The following is a 22,260-nucleotide window of genomic DNA, read 5'->3' as shown; positions in this document are numbered from 1 at the left end:
AACTCTCAGATTTATTATTATTGGGAACAATTTGTTATGCTTCTGAAAACTCAGTTCCACCCTTAGGGCTCGATTCCAGTCTTGTTTGGAACACATGCAGACCCAATCGGTTCCGGAATGCTTTCCGTACGACTCGGATCAAGGGAATCCGACCGAACGAGTACGATGCATGGATATGCATCCTGATCAGAAATGATCGGACTACCATTGCCTTCAAAAGGAGCCTGGGTTCCAAACATGAGCAATGGCTCCCATTGAAGAAAGGAGTGGCTGGGGAATAACGTGCACCCTGTGGTTTCTGCCACAGGGTGCACTGTTGGGAAGAGGGGATCCATGGGTAACCCCACAGGCCCAATTCAGAGGGCCCCAGGTGAAGGGGGGCCTACTACAGGCCCCCGATGACCGATTCTGGAAGCCATTTTATTCCGGGCAAACCGAACAGAGAGGCTGTCCGAATTAGTTATCTTACTTGCTCATTCAGAAATAAGGTCCATAGAGCTGTACGAATTGACTCCGGAAAGGCTCAACCTGTCCAAAGGCTTTTAGGAACCGATTTTGTCATCCTAACAGTTTCCAGGCATCGTACTTGGTCGTTTGGAACTGGGAACGAGTTAGTTGGAACAAGGGTTCCGGAACAGATTCGGCAAACCCGAATCCGATTTGGACCCCTTCCGACCGGCATCGTGTTCGAACCCCGAGTGGGAAAAGCTGGTGATTTTCAGTATTTGTGCACAATGGCTTTATTAAAGCACTAGAATTGCATATAGGATAGAATTGGAAGTTAGGTGTAACTGGATACCCCTGAGGTTACAGGGGATTCTATCGAAGGGAAAACAGGTCTCTAGAGATATAGTTAACCTCATTGTGCTTGTAACCATAATGTTTAGGTTAGGACACAGTGGTTGCTCATACGTGTTCCATCAATAGCATGTCAACTACAAAGGCTCCCAAGCACATTAGATTTCAAAATGCATCAAAAATAATTGTTTTGAATGTTTGCTGATCCCTACTTAAACGTCTGCTGTTTGAAAAATCCAAGACTGATTTGCATATAGTTGGGCCCTGTTTGTAAAGGCAAAGATTCCCTAAAAAAGATACACTTGAATGTTGCCTGAGTCACCCTTAACGTATTGTGCTGTTTAAATGTGTGTCTCTAAGCAAATATGGTATGCTAATATGTGGATCCCTGACTTCACTGTGCCATGCAACCTATGAAGGTCAACAAAGCTGAAAATGGTGCAGGATTTCTTGCATTTTTAATTTGCTAAAACTGGTTTACAAAAGATTCTACCCTACATCAGTGATGTTGCAGGTGAGCTACAAAAATGATGAACTGGAAAGAAGACCGAGGTGGCTGAGACTAATTAACCCCTTTGCTGCTGGGGTAATTTTCCTGCTGTGCTGGGGGGCGGGCGCGCACAGCGCCACGGTGCTCCTGTGCTTATGACGAGCTGAGCTCGTCACGGCCATACCCGTTTCCTTAGAACCCTCAGCACAGCAGGGGCCTTTTCCCAGCATGTGAGCGTTCTAATGGCCATGACGAGCTCAGCTCGTCATCAGCACACGAGCACCGTGGGAGGGGTTAAGAGACCACAGTGGCTGAGATTAATTCTGAAAATCCAGGCACAAAATATCTTTTGTGCACAACAAAAGCAAAAACATTCTGTAGCAAAAATCTTGTAGATTTCACTGCGTCACTTTTACGAGGCTTTCCTGCATGGGAACGTCCACGCTGCATAAATTATACCTGACGCAGGGACAATGTGACACAGTGCTTTACAACGTGATGTATCTCCCTAGATGCATCAGTAAATTGCCTGCAGTGTCGCAGGAGGCTTGTAAATCTGCCCCATGATTTCTGAGGACTTTTGCAACAAACCAAAAATTAGTTACTAACTCACCAGTGGGCCTAAAGCCATAGTTTGGGGAATGCTGCTCTTATTCAACAAAACAAGTGCTAGTCTAGTCTAGTCTAGTGCAAGCTGTGAAAGATTTTGCATGCGTTCAGATAGCTTTTCTCTTATATTCATAATAAGTTTACAAAATATTAACCAGAGGAGTCAGTAAAACACATCCTTTTTTAAAGAGAGAAATATAGATTTTTCTTCCTTTTTGAAGTGTACTGAAACAGATAAGTCCTCATATGAATGTAAGAAAATTAGCTGTGCACATCTGGCCAGCTGCTCACCCCTGCGGTAACCTCATGACACTGTCCTGCTTTCTGCCCTACAGTACTTTGAGGGGTATATTTACAAGACCATGTGCTAAACATCACCAGAAAAAGCTAACGCACCTTTATGGGGAAAATACCCAGTGTCAACTTGGAATTCACAACAAGGCAGTAGCATGCGATAGTCTGCCGAAACCGCGGCCAATGTCCGCAATACAACCACCTCGACGGCGATAAAAACACAAACCTTAACTCGAAGAAACATGCGATGGGCCAAACCGCGATGAGGAAATCAGTGATAAGCAGTGCCGGGCCTGCAACACAAACATGGCAGGTGGGAAAAATCACTATAAAAGGAGAAAAAACACCCAAACACAAACTGACAAACACCCAACACCATAGAGGCAACCGGATCAGGTGCAGAGGATAAGCGCAACCCCATAAGCACCCCTGATGACCAGCCTGGGACCTAGGGGACAGGGAAGGGCAAGGACAAGAAGAGGAAGACGAAGTTCAGTCCACAGGAAAACAGGATCCTGTTTACGGAGGTGATGGAACACCATCAACAACTGTTCATCACCTCTAACGTGTCATTGGGAACCAAAATGGGATATGGCGGAACATCGTGGACAAGGTAAATGTCGTCGGAGAGCACAGGAGGTCAATGGACGAGGTCAAGAGGCGATGGATAGACATCAAGTGAAAGACCAAGGAGAAACTTGCAGCCAACCAGAAGACAGCAATGCAGACTGCAGGTGGGAGCCCAGCGCCACAGCTCGTGCCGGATGACATGGAGGAGCTGGTGTCGACAGTCATTAGTTGGAGACCGTGACCGGAGTTGGGGGACTGGATACTGATCGACAGGGCAAAACACAACCACAACAAGGTGAGTGACACCAGGTACTGGGGGAAGGGTGGAGGGGGCCACAATGGCACACATGCACAACCAAGCAGTGCACAGCACAATGACTCTGGGTCATGCCACTGATCAAAACACTGGTACAACGTACAATGCCATGCTGTCTGAATGTCAACATGTACCATGCGGATACATACATGTGGACACATCATAATATACCGTCTCCCCTTCACATTGCAGGGCACCGTCGACACTCCCTGCAGAGCAGTCCCAGCCACACTTCATTGATGACAAGGAGCACAACGCCAGCATCGACACTCAAGCCCTCCAACACAACATGGACATCATCCGCAACTCACCTCCAGGATCAGGGCAGCCCAGCTGCATTGAGGAGACCTCACCCACTACCCAAAGCACCCAGCAGGAGGCACACACAGCCCCGGCACTCTCCCAAGACCCCCAGGAACAAACCATGGCCCAACACTGGGCTGGAGGGCCAGAGGGAGATGGATGTGCAGGTGCAGGTGGGGTTCGACTTCATGGCTACCAAACTGGACGCCATCCACGGGTGTCTAGGTCCCATCAGGGACCAGCTCCAGTCCCTAACAGACACCAAAGGTCCGCTCCAAGGTCTCCAACGAGCCCTGACTGACATCGCTGGAGTCATGACGAGGAGAGAAGAACACCTGTCCGCTCAGACTAGCTCCAGCGATTCCAGCCATGAGCTGGCACACCTGCGGAGGCTCATGGAGGACATGGTACGGATGGAGGTGGAAAGGATGGCAGCCACCACTGCACATGAGCGAAATGTAGCTGGGATCTACCATGCCCTGCAGATCCTCATCATGGCATTGCTGCCACAAGGCGTGGCGCTGATGAATGCTGCTGCACCCACACCGTCCACATCTCAGCCCCCTGGTGTGTCAGTGCCTCATAGTGCAGCAGGCGTATCCATTCCGGCACCTGATGTGCCACTGCCACACAGTGCGGCCGACAATCCTCCTTCGCCCCCTGATGTGTCAGTGGCACACAGTGCTGCAGACGGTACTGCAACACCCACAGGTGGGGTAGAGCACACATACGGGGACGAGGACGTGGATGGGATTGTTGTTAAAAGGCAGCACTAGCATTCATTTCCACCACCTGGCCTGTTTCTGCTTGGTGCCGCACATGGCCTTATGACCTCCCACTGACCCCCAATACACTCCTCTGCACTCACTTTGTACCACAACATGTACTGCCATGTCCTGTTTGATGACCTATGTCACTGTGACCAGACTGCAGACTGTACCCATCCTCTTCCGCAGAACCTGTCATCCCTGGATGGACTCTGGCTGGCCCTCCACGGGCCCATATTGTGTGGTGTGCTTGGCATGGCCCTGCACCGCTCCAGCTGCTAAACTCCACTGGTTGTGCAATAAACATCCAGTAACGCACTGCTGTGTCAGGTCTTTCATCATTCATGTATGAATGTGTGGATGAAGAGAGGGATAGTGGTTTCCCTTACGTCAATGATGCTTATGTAGTGGGACACCAGTCACCGTGTGCAACATTGCCTATTGTGTCCCGGGTGCTGTGGACACTTCAACAGGGACACATGCATCAGTCACTTCCTTGTTCGGACATGGACTGAACCACGCCAAGAGCCCCCGAGTCATTATTGCAAGCCTTTTGCTGATCTGGCGTACACCAGGCCAGACCACCCAGCTTACACTCCGAGGGGGGGGGGCAGGTAGCTACCTGTTGCAGGCGTACTCGCTGGTGGTGTGCAGGTCACTGGTCTAGTTGTTAGCATGTCATAGCCACTCCCTGAGGGCAGGTCTGCACACACACCACACCCACCAGGCACAGGCGTCACAGGCAATGTGACCCCGCAAATATAAGGGGCCGCCAACGTCACATTTCCGTCTGCTAGTGGTGACTGGATGACGGATGCTCCACAGTGCTCAATCATAAAGGGGCCATGATTAGCTGCTCACAGGGTTGGTGGCACCCAAGGCTTTGAGGCTGCCATGGGCTTACCACCACATGGCGCTGACTGGGATTGCAAAGGGTTAGTGGCACCCGAGGCCTTGCGGCCAACATGGGCCTACCACCACGTGGCGCTGACTGAGGTTGCACAGGGTTAGTGGCACCCGAGGCTTTGCGGCCGACACAGGGTCTACCACCAAAATGGCGCTGACTTGAGTGGCACAGTGTTAGTGGCACCGGACTAGCTGAGTGGGTGTGCAGCCTGCGATGATGATGTGTGCACTGATGTGGTCTCTGCCATTGATGACTCAGGACTCAGCGTCATGTGTGGGACCTGTGGGCCGCGGGGCGGGCCCGCATGATGTGGAGTATGCCACGGTGTAGGGACCTGGGCCTGGAGCTTGCACGGGCATGTGGTGTGCGTACTGGTGGACACACAGCTGGAAGCAGGTGTGTAGTGGGGCCTGTGTGCGCAGGGGCGGCAGGGTCTCTCTTCTCTCCATTCCTTCCCTCTCTCTCTCACTCTCTCACCCTTCCCTCTCCCTATCTTTCCTTCACTCTCTCTCCCTTCCCTCTCTCTCTCTCCCTTCCTTTCCTTGTCTCTCTCTCTCACTCTCTCTCCCTTCTCTCTCTCTCTCTCTCTTCCTTTTTATCCTTCCCTCTCTTTCTTTCTCTGGCTCACTTTCCTTCTCTGTGTCTCGCTCCTTTGATGTGCGCATGGCACATGTCCTGATTTTGAGCTTTGTTTTCCAGGCTGTGACTTTGAGGTTGTCCCTGATAGACCCGACAGGAGGGTTACACATTATTGTGTTTCAATAAAGTTTTTGGTTGTTACTTCAATGCTGTGTGACTGTTTCTCATTCTTCTGGCCACACATGTGTATATTTATTGTGACTCTGTGCATCATCATGCACTTTTTGTGGCTCTTGTGTCGTGCACAGTATGTGTATGTCCAGGGGGGGAGCCCGGGAGGGGTCTGGGGGTGGTGGCGGGGGATGTTGGGGCCCTCATGGGTATCGGTGCTGCATGGTTGTTGTCTCCATGACATCTGTGGGTCTTCAGGTGTGGATCTTGGCTGGGCCCCCTTTCCTGCTGTGGGTAGTCGTCCTGCTTAGCACCAGCACGAGGCAGGTGTTAATTCCCTGCTGCTACCGCGGCTTATCGCCTGTTTTTATTTGGCATCACAGATCTGGCAGTTCGTTGTGAAAGTGGTGGTGTGGTTTTCTCGTGTGTTTTTGAACGGGAATGCCTACTCTGCATCTCCTTAGGGTTAGTTGGCGGTGTCCATGTGGAGGTACATTTTGGGGCATTTATCAAGGGAATACTGGTGATGTCCGCAGTTGGCACAAGCTTGTGAAAGGGGTGTTAAATCTATCTCAACTTTTGATGCGATAAGGTGGGGATAAATCGGAGTTACGTCCTTGTGAATATCCCTCTGAGAATCTTCAGCTGCACGTTTGTGTGGTAATGCACTGCTTCATGCAAGTTGCTTTTCTCCCACACAAGTGTGCTTGATGTAGGAGCAAAGGCCAGTGGACAAAATCTGCATACCATAAAACTGCTCTCTTAGTCTTAACTAGTTCATGTCACCTGTCCTTAGCTGCTGTCCACAGCTCCCCTACTAGAGGACATACTGTTGAGTGAATGGTCAGATGAGCTCTCAAAGTTCTTTTACACCAAGTGGAAAAGCCACTAACTCTACATGCAGATCTATGAAACACTTTAGCAGTCACAAATAGTTTCAGTTTTCAGTTGTTATTGTTGACTGTTCAATTATTTAAAATCATTACAGTAAAAATAAAATAAAATTCTAAAAAAATAAAATGAAATAAAGCAAATAAAAACAAAAACTAAAATTTGAATCCCACCCCCCCCCATATTTTACCCTCCCCTGCCGCCTCCCACCCCCGCCGAACTGCGTGTCTTTCAAGCCCTATTTCTGGCAGTCCGGTCCTGTGTTGCCAGGTCCCTTTTTGCCTTCAGCTCTTGGAGCTTGATTTTGCTTCGGCAGAAGATCATCGGGCTGGCTCCTCAGTGACTTTGGATTGTTACTGAAGCACATCGTTTGCCTGTTTCTGCCTCTATGTTGTTCGTACTTATGGTAAAGCACTCGCACCTAGGGCCAGTCTGATGTTATGAAGGAATTTTGCTGCTCTGGCGAGGAAGTGGGTTGTTGTTTCTGAGAAGCACCAATCTGATGCCTCCCTGCATGTTCTAATGCCAAGGTTTCTGAAGATGGGGCGAAGCATCCTTTGTCGCTCGTTGATTAGTTTGGGGCAGCAACATAGTAAGTGGAGCCAGGATTCCTTTTGGTAATTGCAAAGGCGACAAGAGGAAGCACCAACTGCGCGTGCCCATTCAGGATTGAGGTCCGCTGTTCTTAAGGCCACTAGTCTCATAAAAAGATTTTTCCGACGGGCCTGGGCCCCTAGTGCTTCATTTAGATATGGTTGGGCTTTCCCCATGATGTAAGATTCGTTCAGTGCCTTAGTAAGGGTATTCTGGCGAAGAGCGTTTAGATCCAGTTCGAACAAAATAGAGCAGACCTGCCGTCTCATGATGTTTGACCAGGTCTTGTGCGGGATTTCTGTTAGGCACAGACTTTGTGGTTCAATGTTAATGGTCTCTATTGCTATACCCAGCTTGATGTGCCAGGGGGAATCCTTTTCTCTAAAGATTGTTTCCAGATGATGTTTAAGAGAGTCTTGGGGTGCTTTCAGGACTCTAATGTAGTACTTAACTAGGTCCCCCTGAAGTGCCAGTTCTGGTCTGCTGAGCCCTAGTTCCAGCTGTAATCTAATGTTCCTTGCATACCTTGGTGTTTGCAGCACGATTTTGTGTGCTTTGACCTGCGCTGCTGATATGAGTTTGTCAAGGTCTCCTGGGAATGCCAAATGCCCGTAATTGATGGCCGGGATTAGTTTATCTTCAGCTGCACGAATGTGTGGTAATGCACTGCTTCATGCAAGTTGCTTTTCTCCCACACAAGTGTGCTTGATGTAGGAGCAAAGGCCAGTGGACAACATCTGCATACCCTAAAACTGCTCTCTTAGTCTTAACTAGTTCATGTCACCTGTCCTTAGCTGCTGTCCACAGCTCCCCTATTAGAGGACATACTGTCGAGTGAATGGTCAGATGAGCTCTCAAAGTTCTTTTACACCAAGTGGAAAAGCCACTAACTCTACATGCAGATCTCGGAAACACTTTAGCAGTCACAAATAGTGTGATTTGAAAAAAAAAAAGCTTAGTGATTCCAAATTCAAAACAATGTTTCATTATGTGTTAAACCCCTATTGCGAGTCCGAATAAACATACCCAGGCCATCCTTATTTGGTTTGTGTGTCTCAATGAAATGTATCAATTCTTTGTGGCTGCAACTGTAGCAAACTCTAAATCAAAAGAGGGAATTAAGAGCTTGATTTTTATAGAGGTCCTACACCAGTGTTCCTCTCAGAAGTAAGTTCAATAGTTATCATGGGAGGAGTAGTTCCTCCTAGGCCAGGTTGTCACAATGGGTCGCAGCCCTTGTGACAACCTGGCCAATGAGGAACTACCCCTAACATGATAACTATGCAGTTGCAGCCAGAAACAACTGATGAGAGTGTGACAGGGACACTGGTTGCTTCAAAAGGTTGTCAGTTTGTGAATGTAACTGCAGGGTTGGTGGTCTGCACTCCCTTGTGGGACACCACCCCTGCATTCGAAGCCAGTCACATAGCGTCATAATTAACCTCCTACCTTCATAATTTTCATGAATATTGCAAAATGCTGAACTGGCAGCAGCCTAGTTGGTTTTGCGACCCGAATGTTGGTAAGCGATCAGTTTTTGCAATTAATTGACTCCTGCTCCATTGAAGACCTTCCTTCCTGTCAACCAATTACTATGCAGCTCACTTCAGTGATGAGATGCTGCCGCCTGCAGTGTATTGTGCATGCACTTCATGTCAGATACAGGGCCATCCGTGATAGTATATTGCACGCAAACCACACACCTCTTCCCTCAGAAGGCTATTATCTAAACCCCCAGAGAGGAATCAGGAATCAAATCAATGGCACAATGCCTACATGGATCCCAAAGGGCACAACAGAATGAGTTGTGGTACCCGCAGCAAACAAGGCCAGGAAACTAACCACCTCTGGTCCCTGGTGCCGCTCTTCCCGCAGTGCCAATGACAATAATGCCCTTCATCACTCTTCCATTTTCTGCACTGCCTGTCTCTCATTCATCGGTATCATACCCCTTTCCAAATTCAAGGTGCTGCTACAATACCTAACTCATTTTATTATTTGTGGCAATGGGTCCTGTCGCATAATGAAAAAAAATGTTGGATTTAAAATAAGGATCGCTTTCCCACGCATCCTGTGCTCTGCAAAGTGTAGTCTACTGGGAAAACAGCTGCAATGGGAATCTCAAAACCTGCTGCAGTCTTAAATTTGCCGCAAAGGATGGTTACATGTTTTTCAGTTGATATATGTGTTTGTTATTTGTCTACAGAACCGACCCTAGATTACCAAATCAGATCTATTGTTATACTTTTAGATGTCTTCAGCCATTTATATTGCTTCTTGTGAAATAGTCTTAAAAACAATAATTATTCAAAGATTCAGCATATTCCTTCCTGTAGCAATAATCGCTACCTAGCACGGATAATAATTCAAACGCAATAATTTATAGTTACTTACCCATTCAAAATGGTATACATATGTTGTAAATTAATTACTATTTGATTGAAGGAATGTACTTACTGACACAGTTAAGTTGTTCCATTGTATGTCAGATACTGTAATGTTCTCTTCCTGCCATGCCTTCAAGGTATTATTGCTTGGGTTACCTGGCTCCACACAGCTGCATCTAAGAATAAAAAAGGTGTGTTTACATCATTCATCAGTTACATTCCCCTGCCAAAGATGCCTCCTTTGAAATATTAACTTTATGACTTGCTCATGCCATTTTCTTAGCTGAATTTTCTTAGAATGTTTTAAAACATTGCTTTTTATAGTTTCCTGTTGTTTCTATTTGCATTTCTATTTAAACCAAGCACCAAACTAAAGTCTTCACTAGATATTGCCATACTTACTGTACATAAGTAGTGTTTGTTTCCAGTATATTTAACAAGAATACTGAATAGTGTTATAATAATATAGGGCCCCATGCATCAAACCAAATACCGGTCGCAAACAGGCAGATTCTCAGAATCCGCCCCTTTGCCACCGGTATTTTTGCATTTGGGATGCATCATCCCATATGCAAAAATCGCAATTTAAGGAATCTCTAAATTGCGATTCCTTAAATTGCATTGCATTTCAGGAATCCCAAATTGAGATTCCTTAAATGCAATGCATGAAAGTTAAAAAATTAGCGATTTCGCTAATAGGAGTAGCAAATTACCATGAAGTTGAACTTCATGGTAATTTGCTAAAACTTTGAAAAATGCACTTTTGTGCATTTTTCAAAGTTTCATGTTGCGCACACACATGCCCTAAGTGCGCACACACATGCCCTAAGGGCATGTATGTGTGCAGCATATGTGCAGAGATCATTTTCAGGGGTGCAACAGTGTGTCATGTTGACACCCTTGCACCCTTGAAATTGCATGAGCAATTTGCGAGTACCTACTGGTACTCGCAAATTGCACATGCAATCGCCACTTCATTCCTATGAGCATGTAGGCCCATAAGAATGAATGGGACAGCATTCCTTAATTGTTCTGCGGAGTCTGGCCTCAGGTGTGGTTGTGAGAGAGTGTCTAAGAGCTAGACAAGAGAGACTAACCTCAGAGTTAGACTGACTGTTTAAGGACCTTACTTAGAGTTCAAAGGATGGAAAACTTCACAAATTGTGACAGATATCCCGTCCGCCATATTACAAGTGCCCTAGATTATAATTAAATTGTATAATACAGTGGACGAAGCTTTCGCCACATAAGTGACACAGTATCCTTGCTTCCAAAGTCCAAATATTTCCTATAGCCCCATCATCTGGTCCCTTCTCTGATACTTGATGGCGGGGACTCAGGTATTGCGTCAAAGTTTCAGCAGATGTCCAGCAACATAAAATTTAAAATAGTTGAAAGAATTGCTTCACTATACCTATGGAGAATGAACTGCACAATGTATAAAGTTTTCAGTTCTCTTTCACTGTATCAGAGGTGCCAAACTGGAACTTTGCAAAATGGCCTTTTCCAAGAATTTGCAGAAAATATGCATCACATTATAAAGACACATCTCCATCCCTGCATTCACAATAGCAAAATGGCATAACAGAAACCTCTAATCCTCAGAGGGACAGGACTGCAAATGGAGAAAAAAAAAATAAAATACAAAGTGGCATTGAGGGCAACATGCAGATCGTTCTTTGCAACATTTGATGCTGCAGGTGTGTTCACTTTGCGGGAGATGTCCCTCGCAAACTGGATCCCTTTATAAATGGATTCTGCTCCTTTTCAGAACTTAGCATTGTATCAATGTCTTATGATCACAGCTGCAACAGCGAGCCAATGATAAACAGCGCCTAATAAGTCATAAGGAAGGAGAAAGCTTCTCTATCCAACCCCCTTTTCCCAGTATTTCAGAAGCCATTTGAGACTTCAATGTGAAAGGCTGACCTGCCTTCGAAGCTTGTTTGCCTTTCACTTCAGGTGGCAGACTGGGCATGCTGTTCAAGAGGAGGGCAGGCATCCCACTGCAGTTAGTTTCATATTGTGACTGGTCTAAGATAAAGGTTGCCTTATTGAGGGAGATTGTTGTGGTTACTGTGTTCTGCGGGGCATATTTACAAAAACTGGCGCATCCCTGCATATCAGCAGGGATGCACCAGTTCTTGTGCGCCACAGCTTCGCCATCATGAATGCGCCGAATTTACAATGCAGCGCACCATGGGGCAGAAACGGCACAGATGCGTCACGCATCTGTGCCATAAAAGTGGCGCATTGCTGGAGTTGCGTCGCAAGCGCGACGCAGCTCCAGCAATGCTCTGGGGGCCCTATCTAGTTAATGCTAAGCATGGGCTGAAAATTTGTTCCGCTCGCGGAATTTGCGGATTTTCCGCGATTTTGCGATCCGCGAATCTCACGAAATCACGGTAAAATCCGCGAATCAGCGGGGGCGAATTTTCAGCCAAGCACTTACAGGGTTACAGCAGCAGGTGCAAAAGTTGAAGCTAATTTTTTGTAACCTTTTACAAAAGGGTTACAAATAAATTAACTTCAACTTGGGCACCTGCTGCTGTAAGCCTGTAAGTGCTTCCTGGCGCCTCGTTGCCTACTTGCAACTATTCTCTGACCCTGCTCTGACCCTTGAAGCAGGGTCAGAGAATAGTAACAAGTAGGCAATGAGGTGCCTGTCACGAAAATTAAACCTCAACAGGAAGCACTGACAGATATAAAAACAAGCATTTGCACTGCAATAGGTCTCGCATTAGGAAAGTTAGAGCTATTGGTCTTGTAAATGTCAAATCTTTTTATTTATGTGTTGGTTTTGAAAATAGCTAAATTAATAGCTTTGTCATTTACAATGCCAATAGTTATAACTTTTGCAAATGTGACACCTATAGCATTCGTAATGCAATATGTTTTGTATTTACATGACTTAGCTGTATTGATATTACAAATTACAATGGCTTTTAATTTTTTTGAATAATTAATACTTAAATAAAAGTGACTTTAATTTATAATGGCAATAGCTTAAACTTTTGTAAATAACTTTTGTGAAGATTATGTTCAGTGTATTTTATTGTGACGAAAATCCAAGAACAGAAGTGAAATATTAACATCTTTTTTTGACATTTGTAATAAAGTTTGAAACATTGAGAGAACATATTTGAACCAGTTGTTGTTGAATGGTTGCGCAGATTGATGCTGGGGTGGCGCTGAGTGGTCCTGGGGTGGTGCTGAGTGGTGCTGTGGTGATGCTGAGTGGTGCTGTGGTGGTGCTGAGTGATACTGGGATGGTGCTGAGTGATGCTGGGGTGGTGCTGAGTGGTGCTGTGGTGGTGATGAGTGATGCTATGGTGGTGCTGAGTGATGCTGTGGTGGTGCTGAGTGGTGCTGTGGTGGTGCTGAGTGATAATGTGGTGGTGCCGAGTGATGCTGTGGTGGCGCTGAGTGGTGCTGTGGTGGTGCTGATTGGTGCTGTGTGGTGCTGAGTGATGCTGTGGTGGTGCTGAGTGATGCTGTGGTGGCACTGAGTGATGCTGTGGTGGCGCTGAGTGGTGCTGTGGTGGTGCTTAGTGATAATGTGGTGGTGCTGAGTGATAATGTGGTGGTGCTGAGTGATGCTGGTGTAGCGCTGAGTGATGATGTGGTGATGCAGAGGACAGAAAGGCACAAAAAGCAGTCTAACAAAGGGCAGAAGGGCAGAAAAACAAGGGAAAAACGAGTCTAACAGAGGACAGAAGGGCGCAAAAAAACATTCTAACAGAGGACAGAAGGGCAGAAAAACAAGGGAAAAACGAATCTAACAGAGGGCAGAAGGGCACAAAAAACTAATCTAACGGGGCAGAAAGGCACAAAAAAGAGTCTAACAGAGGGCACAAGGGCACAAAAAACTAGCCTAACAGAGGGCAGAAGGGCACAAAAACAAGGGGATAACAGAGGGCAGAATGGCACAAAAAACGAGTCTAACAGAGGGCAGAAGGGCAGAAAAACAAGAGAAAAATGAGTCTAACAGAGGGCAGAAGGGCACAAAAAACGAGTCTAACAGGGGGCAGAAGGACAGAAAAACAAGGGAAAAACGAGTCTAACAGAAGGCAGAAGGGCAGAAAAACAAGGGAAAAACGAGTCTAACAGAGGGCAGAAGGGCACAAAAAACGAGTCTAACAGGGGGCAGAATGAATCCCGCCCTACGTATTTGTCCACGAAGATGCCACCTTTTTGTGCAATACCTCTACTCAACTGGAGTACTTTCTACTGTCTAATCAGTAAGTGCTCCCTCATTGGCTAAATGTATAGGGGCAGATTTACAATAACTGGCCATCCCCAGGGATGCGCCAGTTATTGTGCGCTGCACCTCCGCCACCCATGGTGCGCCGCATTTACAATGTGGCGCACCATGTGGCAAAAATGGCACAGATGCGACACGCATCTGTGCCGTTAAAGCAGCGCATTGCTGGAGCTGCGTTGAGCTTGCGACGTAGCTCCAGCAATGCTCTGGGGGGCCCTATCTCCCCAATGCTGCATCAAGCCTTGCGCCTGCTTCAACAGGCGCAGGGTTTTGACGCAGCATTGGCCTAAAAGTGACTGAGTTAATTCTTGTAGATTTCACTGAGCCACTTTTAGGAGGCGTTCCTGCGCAGGAACGCCCTCCCCTGCGCCGGAACGCCTCCTGATGGCGCAGGGCTTTACAACGTGACGCATCTCTCAAATGCATCACGTTGTTAATACCCAGCACCATGGCGCATCTTTTGTGCTGCCGCTGCGTCACAAAAGGTCTCGGTAGAGGGTGGGAGTGGTGAACCAGAGGGTGGCAGTGATGAACCAGAGGGTCACAGTGATGAACCAGAGGGTGGCAGGGGTGAACCAAAGGGTGACAGTGCTGAACCAGAGGGTGGCAGTGCTGAACCAGAGGGTGCCAGAGGTGAACCAGAGGGTGGCAGTGATGAACCAGATGGTGGCAGGGGTGAACCAGAGGGTGGCAGTGGTGAACCAGAGGGTGGCATGGGTGAACCAGAGGGTGGCAGTGGTGAACCAGAGAGTCGATGTGGTGAACCAGAGGGTGGCAGTGCTGAACCAGAGGGTGACAGTGGTTAACCAGAGGGTGGCAGTGGTGAACCAGAGGTGCTGTGATGAACCATAGGGTGGCAGTCATGAACCAGACGGTGGCAGTGGTGAACCAGAGGGTAACAGTGCTGTACTAGAGGGTGGCAGGGGTGAACCAGAGGGTGCTGTGATGAACCAGAGGGTGGCAGTGGTGAACCAGAGGGTGGCAGTGCTGAACCAGAGGGTGACAGTGGTTAACCAGAGGGTGGCAGTGGTGAACCAGAGGGTGACAGTGCTGTACCAGAGGGTGGCAGGGGTGAACCAGAGGTGCTGTGATGAACTAGAGGGTGGCAGTTGTGAACCAGAGGGTGGCAATGGTGAACCAGAGGGTGACAGTGCTGTACCAGAGGGTGGCAGGGGTGAACCAGAGGGTGCTGTGATGAACCAGAGGGTGGCAGTGGTGAACCAGAGGGTGGCAGGGGTGAACCAGAGGGTGGCAGTGGTGAACCAGAGGGTGGCAGTGGTGAACCAGAGGGTGGCAGTGGTGAACCAGAGGGTGACAGTGCTGAACCAGAAGGTGGCAGGGGTGAACCAGACAGTGGCAGTGGTGAACCAGAGGGTGGCAGTCATGAACCAGACGGTGGCAGTGGTGAATAAGAGGGTGACAATGCTGAACCAGAAGTTGGCAGGGGTGAACCAGAGAGTGGCAGTGCTGAACCAGAGGGTGGCAGTGGTGAACAAGAGGGTGGCAGGGGTGAACCAGAGGGTGGCAGTGGTGAAGTAGAGGGTTGCAGTGATGAACCAGAGGGTGGCAGTGGGAGACCAGAGGGTGCTGTGCCCATACACGACCACATGGGTAACTTGGTCATGCAAGCGGTCTGCGAACACACAAAAAACCCCGCAAACACGCAAAAAACAAATCCGCAAATTCGCACAAATTCGCGGATTTTGCGGTTTGCTAATTCGATTTTGAGCAAATTCGCAAATTTCGCCCATACTTAGTTAATGCTGCGTCAATCCTTACGCCTGCTTCAGGCAGGCGCAGGGTTTTGACGCAGCATGGACCTAAAAGTGACTGAGTGAAATCTTGTGGATTTCACTCAGTCACTTTTAGGAGGCGTTCCTGCGCCGGAACACCCCTTCCTGCGCAGGAATGCCTACATGTGGCGCAGGGCTTTACAACGTGAAGCATCTCCCAGATGCGTGACGTTGTAAGTACCCCACACCATGGCACAGGATTTGCGCCGCCGCTGCGTCACAAAAGTGACACAACGGCGGCGTAAATGAGGGGCAAGGGGCTTGTAAATCTGCCCCTGAGTGTCTATCTTCACATCACCTCCTTGAGTTTCCTGAGTTTCATCCAGTTTACTCGAGAGTATGAAAATGCTGAATGGAGCATATGGTTATTCAATTTGAATTCAACAGTGCTTCGGCATTGGGACACCACTGGTACACAACCTTAATTGTCATCAATGAGGCCAGTACCAACTGACTATGCTGGGACATCAGGGAAACGTTCTCAAAATAAGATAAAACAAGAGTGAGACCAAACATATGCCCATTATAATTCCTCAAATCATATTTACTGCATCTTAAAATAGTTTTTATTCTAAGCAGCACTTGAATATACTGTGAATGACCAAAATACTATTTAAAAATATTGTGTCAAAAATATCAACAACTTAAAAGTATTGTAGTACAGACTATATAAGGTAAGAATATCTTTTTTTAGGTACATGCTATATTTTTTAAACATTATTTAATATAATATCTTTTACTTTAATTATAGTTGCATTAAATATCATTTTCTGTGAATTCATTATATGTTTGATATATGTTAGATATATTCTGTTTAGAAGTTAGAAATATTCTAATGCTTGTTTCATTTTTTTAAAGTATAATGTATTTACAATTATTCTGTAATTTTTAAGTTAATATTGTTGGGTTTGTTGGGGAATGGAATGGGAAGTTTGACACCCAGCACCCGAAAACCTGGTTATCCTTCAACCCTTCACTATCTCGCAGCTCTCATTAGCGCCTTGAACCCCAGACTTCCCACCACCCTCTGCTGAGGTACCACACTACACTGAAGGAGTTTTCACCTGCTCCCTCTGCCACTTCACCTGCACCACTGCTACTATAATTACAACCAAGGTCAAACCCACAACATCCACCCTCAGCACTACACACACTGAAATACCTACCAGCAAACACTCCTACATCCTTCACACATCAGTATAATGCATGTGTATTACTCAGCAAGCATGCCACAGCGATCTGGGACCTGCTGGACGTTGCCACCTGAACCTCCTCTTCCTCAGTGAAACATGGCTGACCACAGCCTCAATTCCAGACATAGCTACCACCATTCCTGCTGGGTAGATGTTCACCAGGGAAAACTGCCTAAACAGGCCCGGAGAGGGAATCTCCATCGTCTACAAAGACACCTTCATCTGCGCCACTTTAGCTCAAGCTGAAACAAACTACATGGAACACCTCAACTTTAAACTGCAATTCACAGCAAAGTTCACCCTGTGAGGAATCCTAGTCTACTGCCCCCTGGCCTACAAGCCAAATTTGCAAGCATCATTTGGACTTTATTGCTTCCCTTATCCTCGATTCAAGTGCTTTCAACCCTCTAGGAGACCTCAATTTCCTTCGAGAAGGCTGGACCTAACCCAACTCAGCCACCCTTCTCGACAACCTCAAAAACCTGGGACTAAACCAACACATCATGGAGACCCCCCACATCACTGGACACATCCACGATCTCATCTTCACATTCTTCTCCACGATCAAAACACCAAGACACATCACCTGGACTGACCACGCCAAAGTCAATTTCAGCATTCATCATCACAGAATAAACCCCATAGCGGGCAAAGCACACTGACACATAGAACAATCTAACAGAAGTGGATTGGATGACTGCCCTCCTCGAGAACAAATCGGAGCCAACAGACCTCCTGGCTCCCGGCTTCAAAAACTTCAACAAGTGGATCACAAACTGCACCGACACACTGCCCCACATCAAAGAAGCCATAAAGCATAAACTAGAATATAATCTAGCTGGTACAATGAAGACGTCAGAGTGACCAAACAGCACTGCAAACAGCAGGAACAGACATGGAGAACCAAGAAAGGGAAAGCGGAAAAAGACTCTTTCAAAGTCACCTAGAGAGGGTACCAACAGCTTATCTGAGAAACTAAACAGAAGGCCCTAGTCAAATGAGTTAACACCAGCTTTAAAAGCTGCAAAGAAATCTATGCAACTGTCAAGTACTTCACCACACTTACAGGGGTCCCTGGCAACACCAGCCCATTACAAGATCTGCGTAACAACCTCTCAAACCTCTATTGCAGAAAAAATCACAACGTCATACAGCAACTTCACACCCCAGCTGACCCCCTGACCCTCTCCAGGAGTCTTCCAGTGGCAAATTACGACAACACAATTTACCAAATGGAACCCCAAACATGTTTGCAGCAAGATAGGTGCATCCCTTTAATTATGTACTGCACCAAATCTCTTCCCATCAAGTCCACAAGAGAAACTCAAATTGAACTAGCAAACACAATGAATGGAGCAGCAGCCTACCATTTCCCTGCGAAGTGAATGTGGCCATATAAAGAGTATAAGGCCCAACACAATTGCTACTACAATGCAAAATACTTAACACTACAATTGTGCTATTTGTTATGAACCTAATCGATTGAAACTCACATTAAAATGTGGTTTACATCATAAACATTTCATGTATGTACCAACATAAAATCCTGAACTGTGGAAACAGAAAAAAAGCATTTCACTTACGAATATTGTGTTAGTTGTTCCAATTTATTGTGCATGTTTATTGGATATGTCTCACCGAGATGAAACAGCTTCTCTATGGCTTCATAGATAAAAATTATGCAGATGAGGGAGGCAAAGGCTTCTTCTGTGAACCTTGTAATATAACAGACGAGCGAACTTGCATCCGTAGCAACAAGAATAAGGCAGAAGATAGCTGTCCACAGTCCAATGCTTGCTCTCAAGGAAAGGTAAGAGAGATCATAATCTCTGAAAACAAATATATGAGAACATTTATGATATTTGAATAAACACAATAAAAATAGATCATTTTGTCACTTATCAGAACTCCGCAAATTATGTTACCAAATCAGGCTCTACAGGTAGCAGGGCTTCAATAAGATTACAAGCATAATATACATAATGAGTCTTGGTGTGTTGAGAGATAACATGCAGTATGAATGAGACTTTGAAATGAAAAAGAAAAGATTACCTTGACTGAAGCTATAGGCTTTAAGGCATGTTTGGTGCAGAGAAGCTAGGAGAGATTAATATAGAGCATTTTCTTTGGAGCCTAGAGGTTACAATCAGACTATACTGAAACTGAGAGATAATGCATTAAATATGTAGATAAGAAGAAGCAGGCCTATTCTGTCTTCAGAGTTGTCTGTTTAATCTGAACACCAGAAACTCTATTGAGCTCCCTTTTTTCAAGTTGTCGTTGAATGCTAATGCATTTAACCCGTTCCCAGCATCGAACGTTCAGCGCCCAGTGCTGAACGTTCGGAGAACGAATGCTGGCCCGTCGGTCAACGGTCGTGCGCAGCACTGGGGATGTAGCGCTCGTGACGACCGTTGGCCGACGGCAGCAATTAAAGGGTTAATAATTACATTTGGTGCTTGATTCAGAAATGGATGAAAAAAATGTTAGTTTGTGTCCAACCTCTTGCATCCCTGCGTGGTTTGGAGTGTGAGGGACGGTGGGCTTTCTAGCTGGGATCAAGTCGAGTCAAGTCAAAGATAATTTATTCGACAAATCAATGCCATAAAAGTGACCATATTGGAGGAAACATTTCATCGAAAAAAAAGACATTACTTTACAAATGACAATTAAAATTTAAGGGGTTGTAAACCAAAAAATAAAGTTACAATTATTGGATAGAGCAGAGGGTTTCATATGAAGTGCATAGTGCCAAATTCATATTACTATATACAATAAGAGGACAAGTTAAAATTCCTGGATGGGGCAGATGATAACATATAAAATATCGGATACTAACTGATGGAGTACAAAATTTTACATTCACATTATCATAAACAATTGGACACATATTAATATTTAAGAAGTTGATTTTCGTACTCACAGAATAGTAGACACTGAAATTACAAAATAGAACAGGGGGTATCCAGTGACGTGCAAAATGCTGTAGTATAAAGTGCAACGTGCTAACTTTACAGTTTAAATAACAGTAAACACTCAAAAATCATGTTTACATAAAAAAGGATGATTTGATATTAATAGTTAAAATAACAGCTTTTTTCTACATCTGATGGCTCCTGATAAAAAACTTGCAACCCCAAGACAAACTATTGGCGAAGATAGCATTTGGAGGTTTAGCAAAGCAGGCCTAACTAGGAAAAAATTACAGTCTTTGAGAAGGGGAAGTATAAATCTTTTACGCAGCTGAACATAAAAATCACAGAAAAAGATAAAATATACGGTATCTTGTTCTGAAAATTCGTCACAAGGACAAGGTTTGCAAGTACCTTGTTTCGCAAAACCTTGTGGAACAGCTAAAAACCAAGGGAGCAAATGTAATCGAAATCTTGTTAACAAAAAACGATGAAAAACTTTATTTACAATAAGTAAATATGGTTGAACTTGATTATACAAAGGTAATGTGACATATCTTCTAACCGTTGGTTTTATTAGCTCCTTTTCATCCCTAAGGCCCTGTTGCTTCTCCAAAAACTGTGATTTAATTGCTCTAATTTTAGATTTGCTCATTGGTTTCGGCTTTTCGTATAAATCAGGGCACCCTAGCCATTTAGTCAGGTCCATTATATACTTCAACCATGGAATATCCAAGACTCTATCCAAAGCTATACAATCCATGATTACCAATTGATTTAAATTTTGTGCTGGGGCTAGCTCAGACTCTGAGCCAACGTAGCAAAGGGGCAATCGCTATCTCATCCTCGATATACCCCAGCCCAACCTCTTCATGTAAAATAAACGCTAGCGTGGTGGAAGGTACAGCCAATAGTTTACGTAAAAGCGTATATTCGGCTCTTTGAATCTCTTTACCTTCCTTATAGTCCCAAATATCACAACCATAGGACGCCATGGGGATACACTTTTCTTTTTTTTAATTTTCAACAGGGCAGGTAAAGGTTTGGTTCCTAGTTTCTTTGCAAAATTTAGGGTAGCCCCCGTTGCTCTGGTATTCCTTTTTTATATTATTCATGCTCCCCACGATCCACGGTCATCAAAGAGTACCCCCAAATATGGGAATGTTGGGACTTTTGTTAATTTAACCCCCTTGCAATGAAATTTGAACTTCGGGGGTTTTCGGGAACCAATGGACATTATATGTGACTTCTTAAAATCCATTGATAGGTCTAAAGAGTCCATAAAAACTATAAAACCATCTAATAATTTTTGGAGGCCCACAGCTGTTCTTGCAAGTAAAACCGTATCATCTGCATATAACAATGCAGGTATTTTCTTGTCACCAACCCTAGGGATGTCTATACAGCTAGATAGTTTGGACCAATTTACACAATCAAACGCTTGTGTCAGATCCATAAAAGCCAAATGTAGTGCTCCCTTTTTGGCAATAGTATACTTTCCTATGACTAAATGTAAATTAACGGTACCAAAGGGGGTGGTGATGGACGGAGCATCTGAATGAATCAAACACTCACACCCAGTCAAAAGATCTGGGTTTAATCCATCACCGTTCTTTAGCCCACACTGCCACCCCAGTTCAGACATGGCTATATGGATTCAAGCAAGCCGGGCTGAAGACGGCTGGAATGTCAGAAACCGGTCCTGGGAAGATTGTTTCCGGTCCAGGGAAGACATGGCTTGGCAGTTCGGGCCGGACTGTTCCCCCGAGGCACAGGGTCAGACTGATTTGCATATAGCCATGTCTAAACTGGGGTGGCAGAGTGGGCTAAAGAACGGTGATGGATTAAACCCAGATCTTTTGACTGGGTGTGAGTGTTTGATTGATTCAGATGCTCCGTCCATCACAACCCCCTTTTGTACCGCTTTTGGCCGCCATAAGGGTAGGAGGGCATGCTCAGACGTGAGTCCCTTGCTCACTTTGCCACTGGATTCAAGCAAGCCGGGCTGAAGATGGCTGGAATGCCAGAAACCGGTCCTCGAGAGCTTGTTTCTGGTCTAGGGAAGACATGGCTTGGCAATTCGGGCTGGGCTGTTCCCATGAGGCACAGAGTCAGACTGATTTGCATATAGCCATGTCTGAACCGGGGTAGCAGAGTGGGCTAAAGAACGGTGATGGATTAAACCCAGATCTTTTGACTGGGTGTGAGTGTTTGATTGATTAACAGAGGTCCCACTTGTGGTGTGCAGGGGCTCCTCTATGATGCAAAACCTGCTCCCTCTCCGCAGCTCCAGAGTACTCCTCACCGCTATCCACACGTCCTCACGGGCAGCTCGGAATGCCCCAGTCCCGACCACTGCCCGATGTGTTGCTTCCGCAGGTGGAGCAAGGATGCGACTGTAACGAGCATGCCACATTCCCTG

General features: G+C 46.0%; 1 protein-coding gene across 5 annotated transcripts in view; it reads right to left on the bottom strand.

The window, feature by feature from the left end:
- The window catches only part of SLC4A10 (solute carrier family 4 member 10), a 1,035,540-nt gene that overhangs the window by 175,511 nt on the left and 837,769 nt on the right, over window positions 1-22,260 (bottom strand). For all 5 annotated transcript variants that reach the window (XM_086956614.1, XM_086956617.1, XM_086956615.1 and 2 more), the window contains exons 14-15: window positions 18,510-18,755; window positions 9,747-9,852 (exon numbers count right to left, since the gene is read on the bottom strand). In XM_086956614.1, the coding sequence (XP_086812740.1) occupies window positions 9,747-9,852; window positions 18,510-18,755 (352 nt within the window). The remainder of the gene's footprint in view (window positions 1-9,746; window positions 9,853-18,509; window positions 18,756-22,260) is intronic.

The sequence above is a fragment of the Lissotriton vulgaris genome, chromosome 2_1 (genome assembly GCF_964263255.1).
Source record: "Lissotriton vulgaris chromosome 2_1, aLisVul1.2, whole genome shotgun sequence".
NCBI classification, from domain to species: Eukaryota; Metazoa; Chordata; class Amphibia; order Caudata; family Salamandridae; genus Lissotriton; species Lissotriton vulgaris.
Note: the sequence above shows the minus strand (reverse complement) of the source record. Positions and strands in the feature narration are given on the sequence as shown.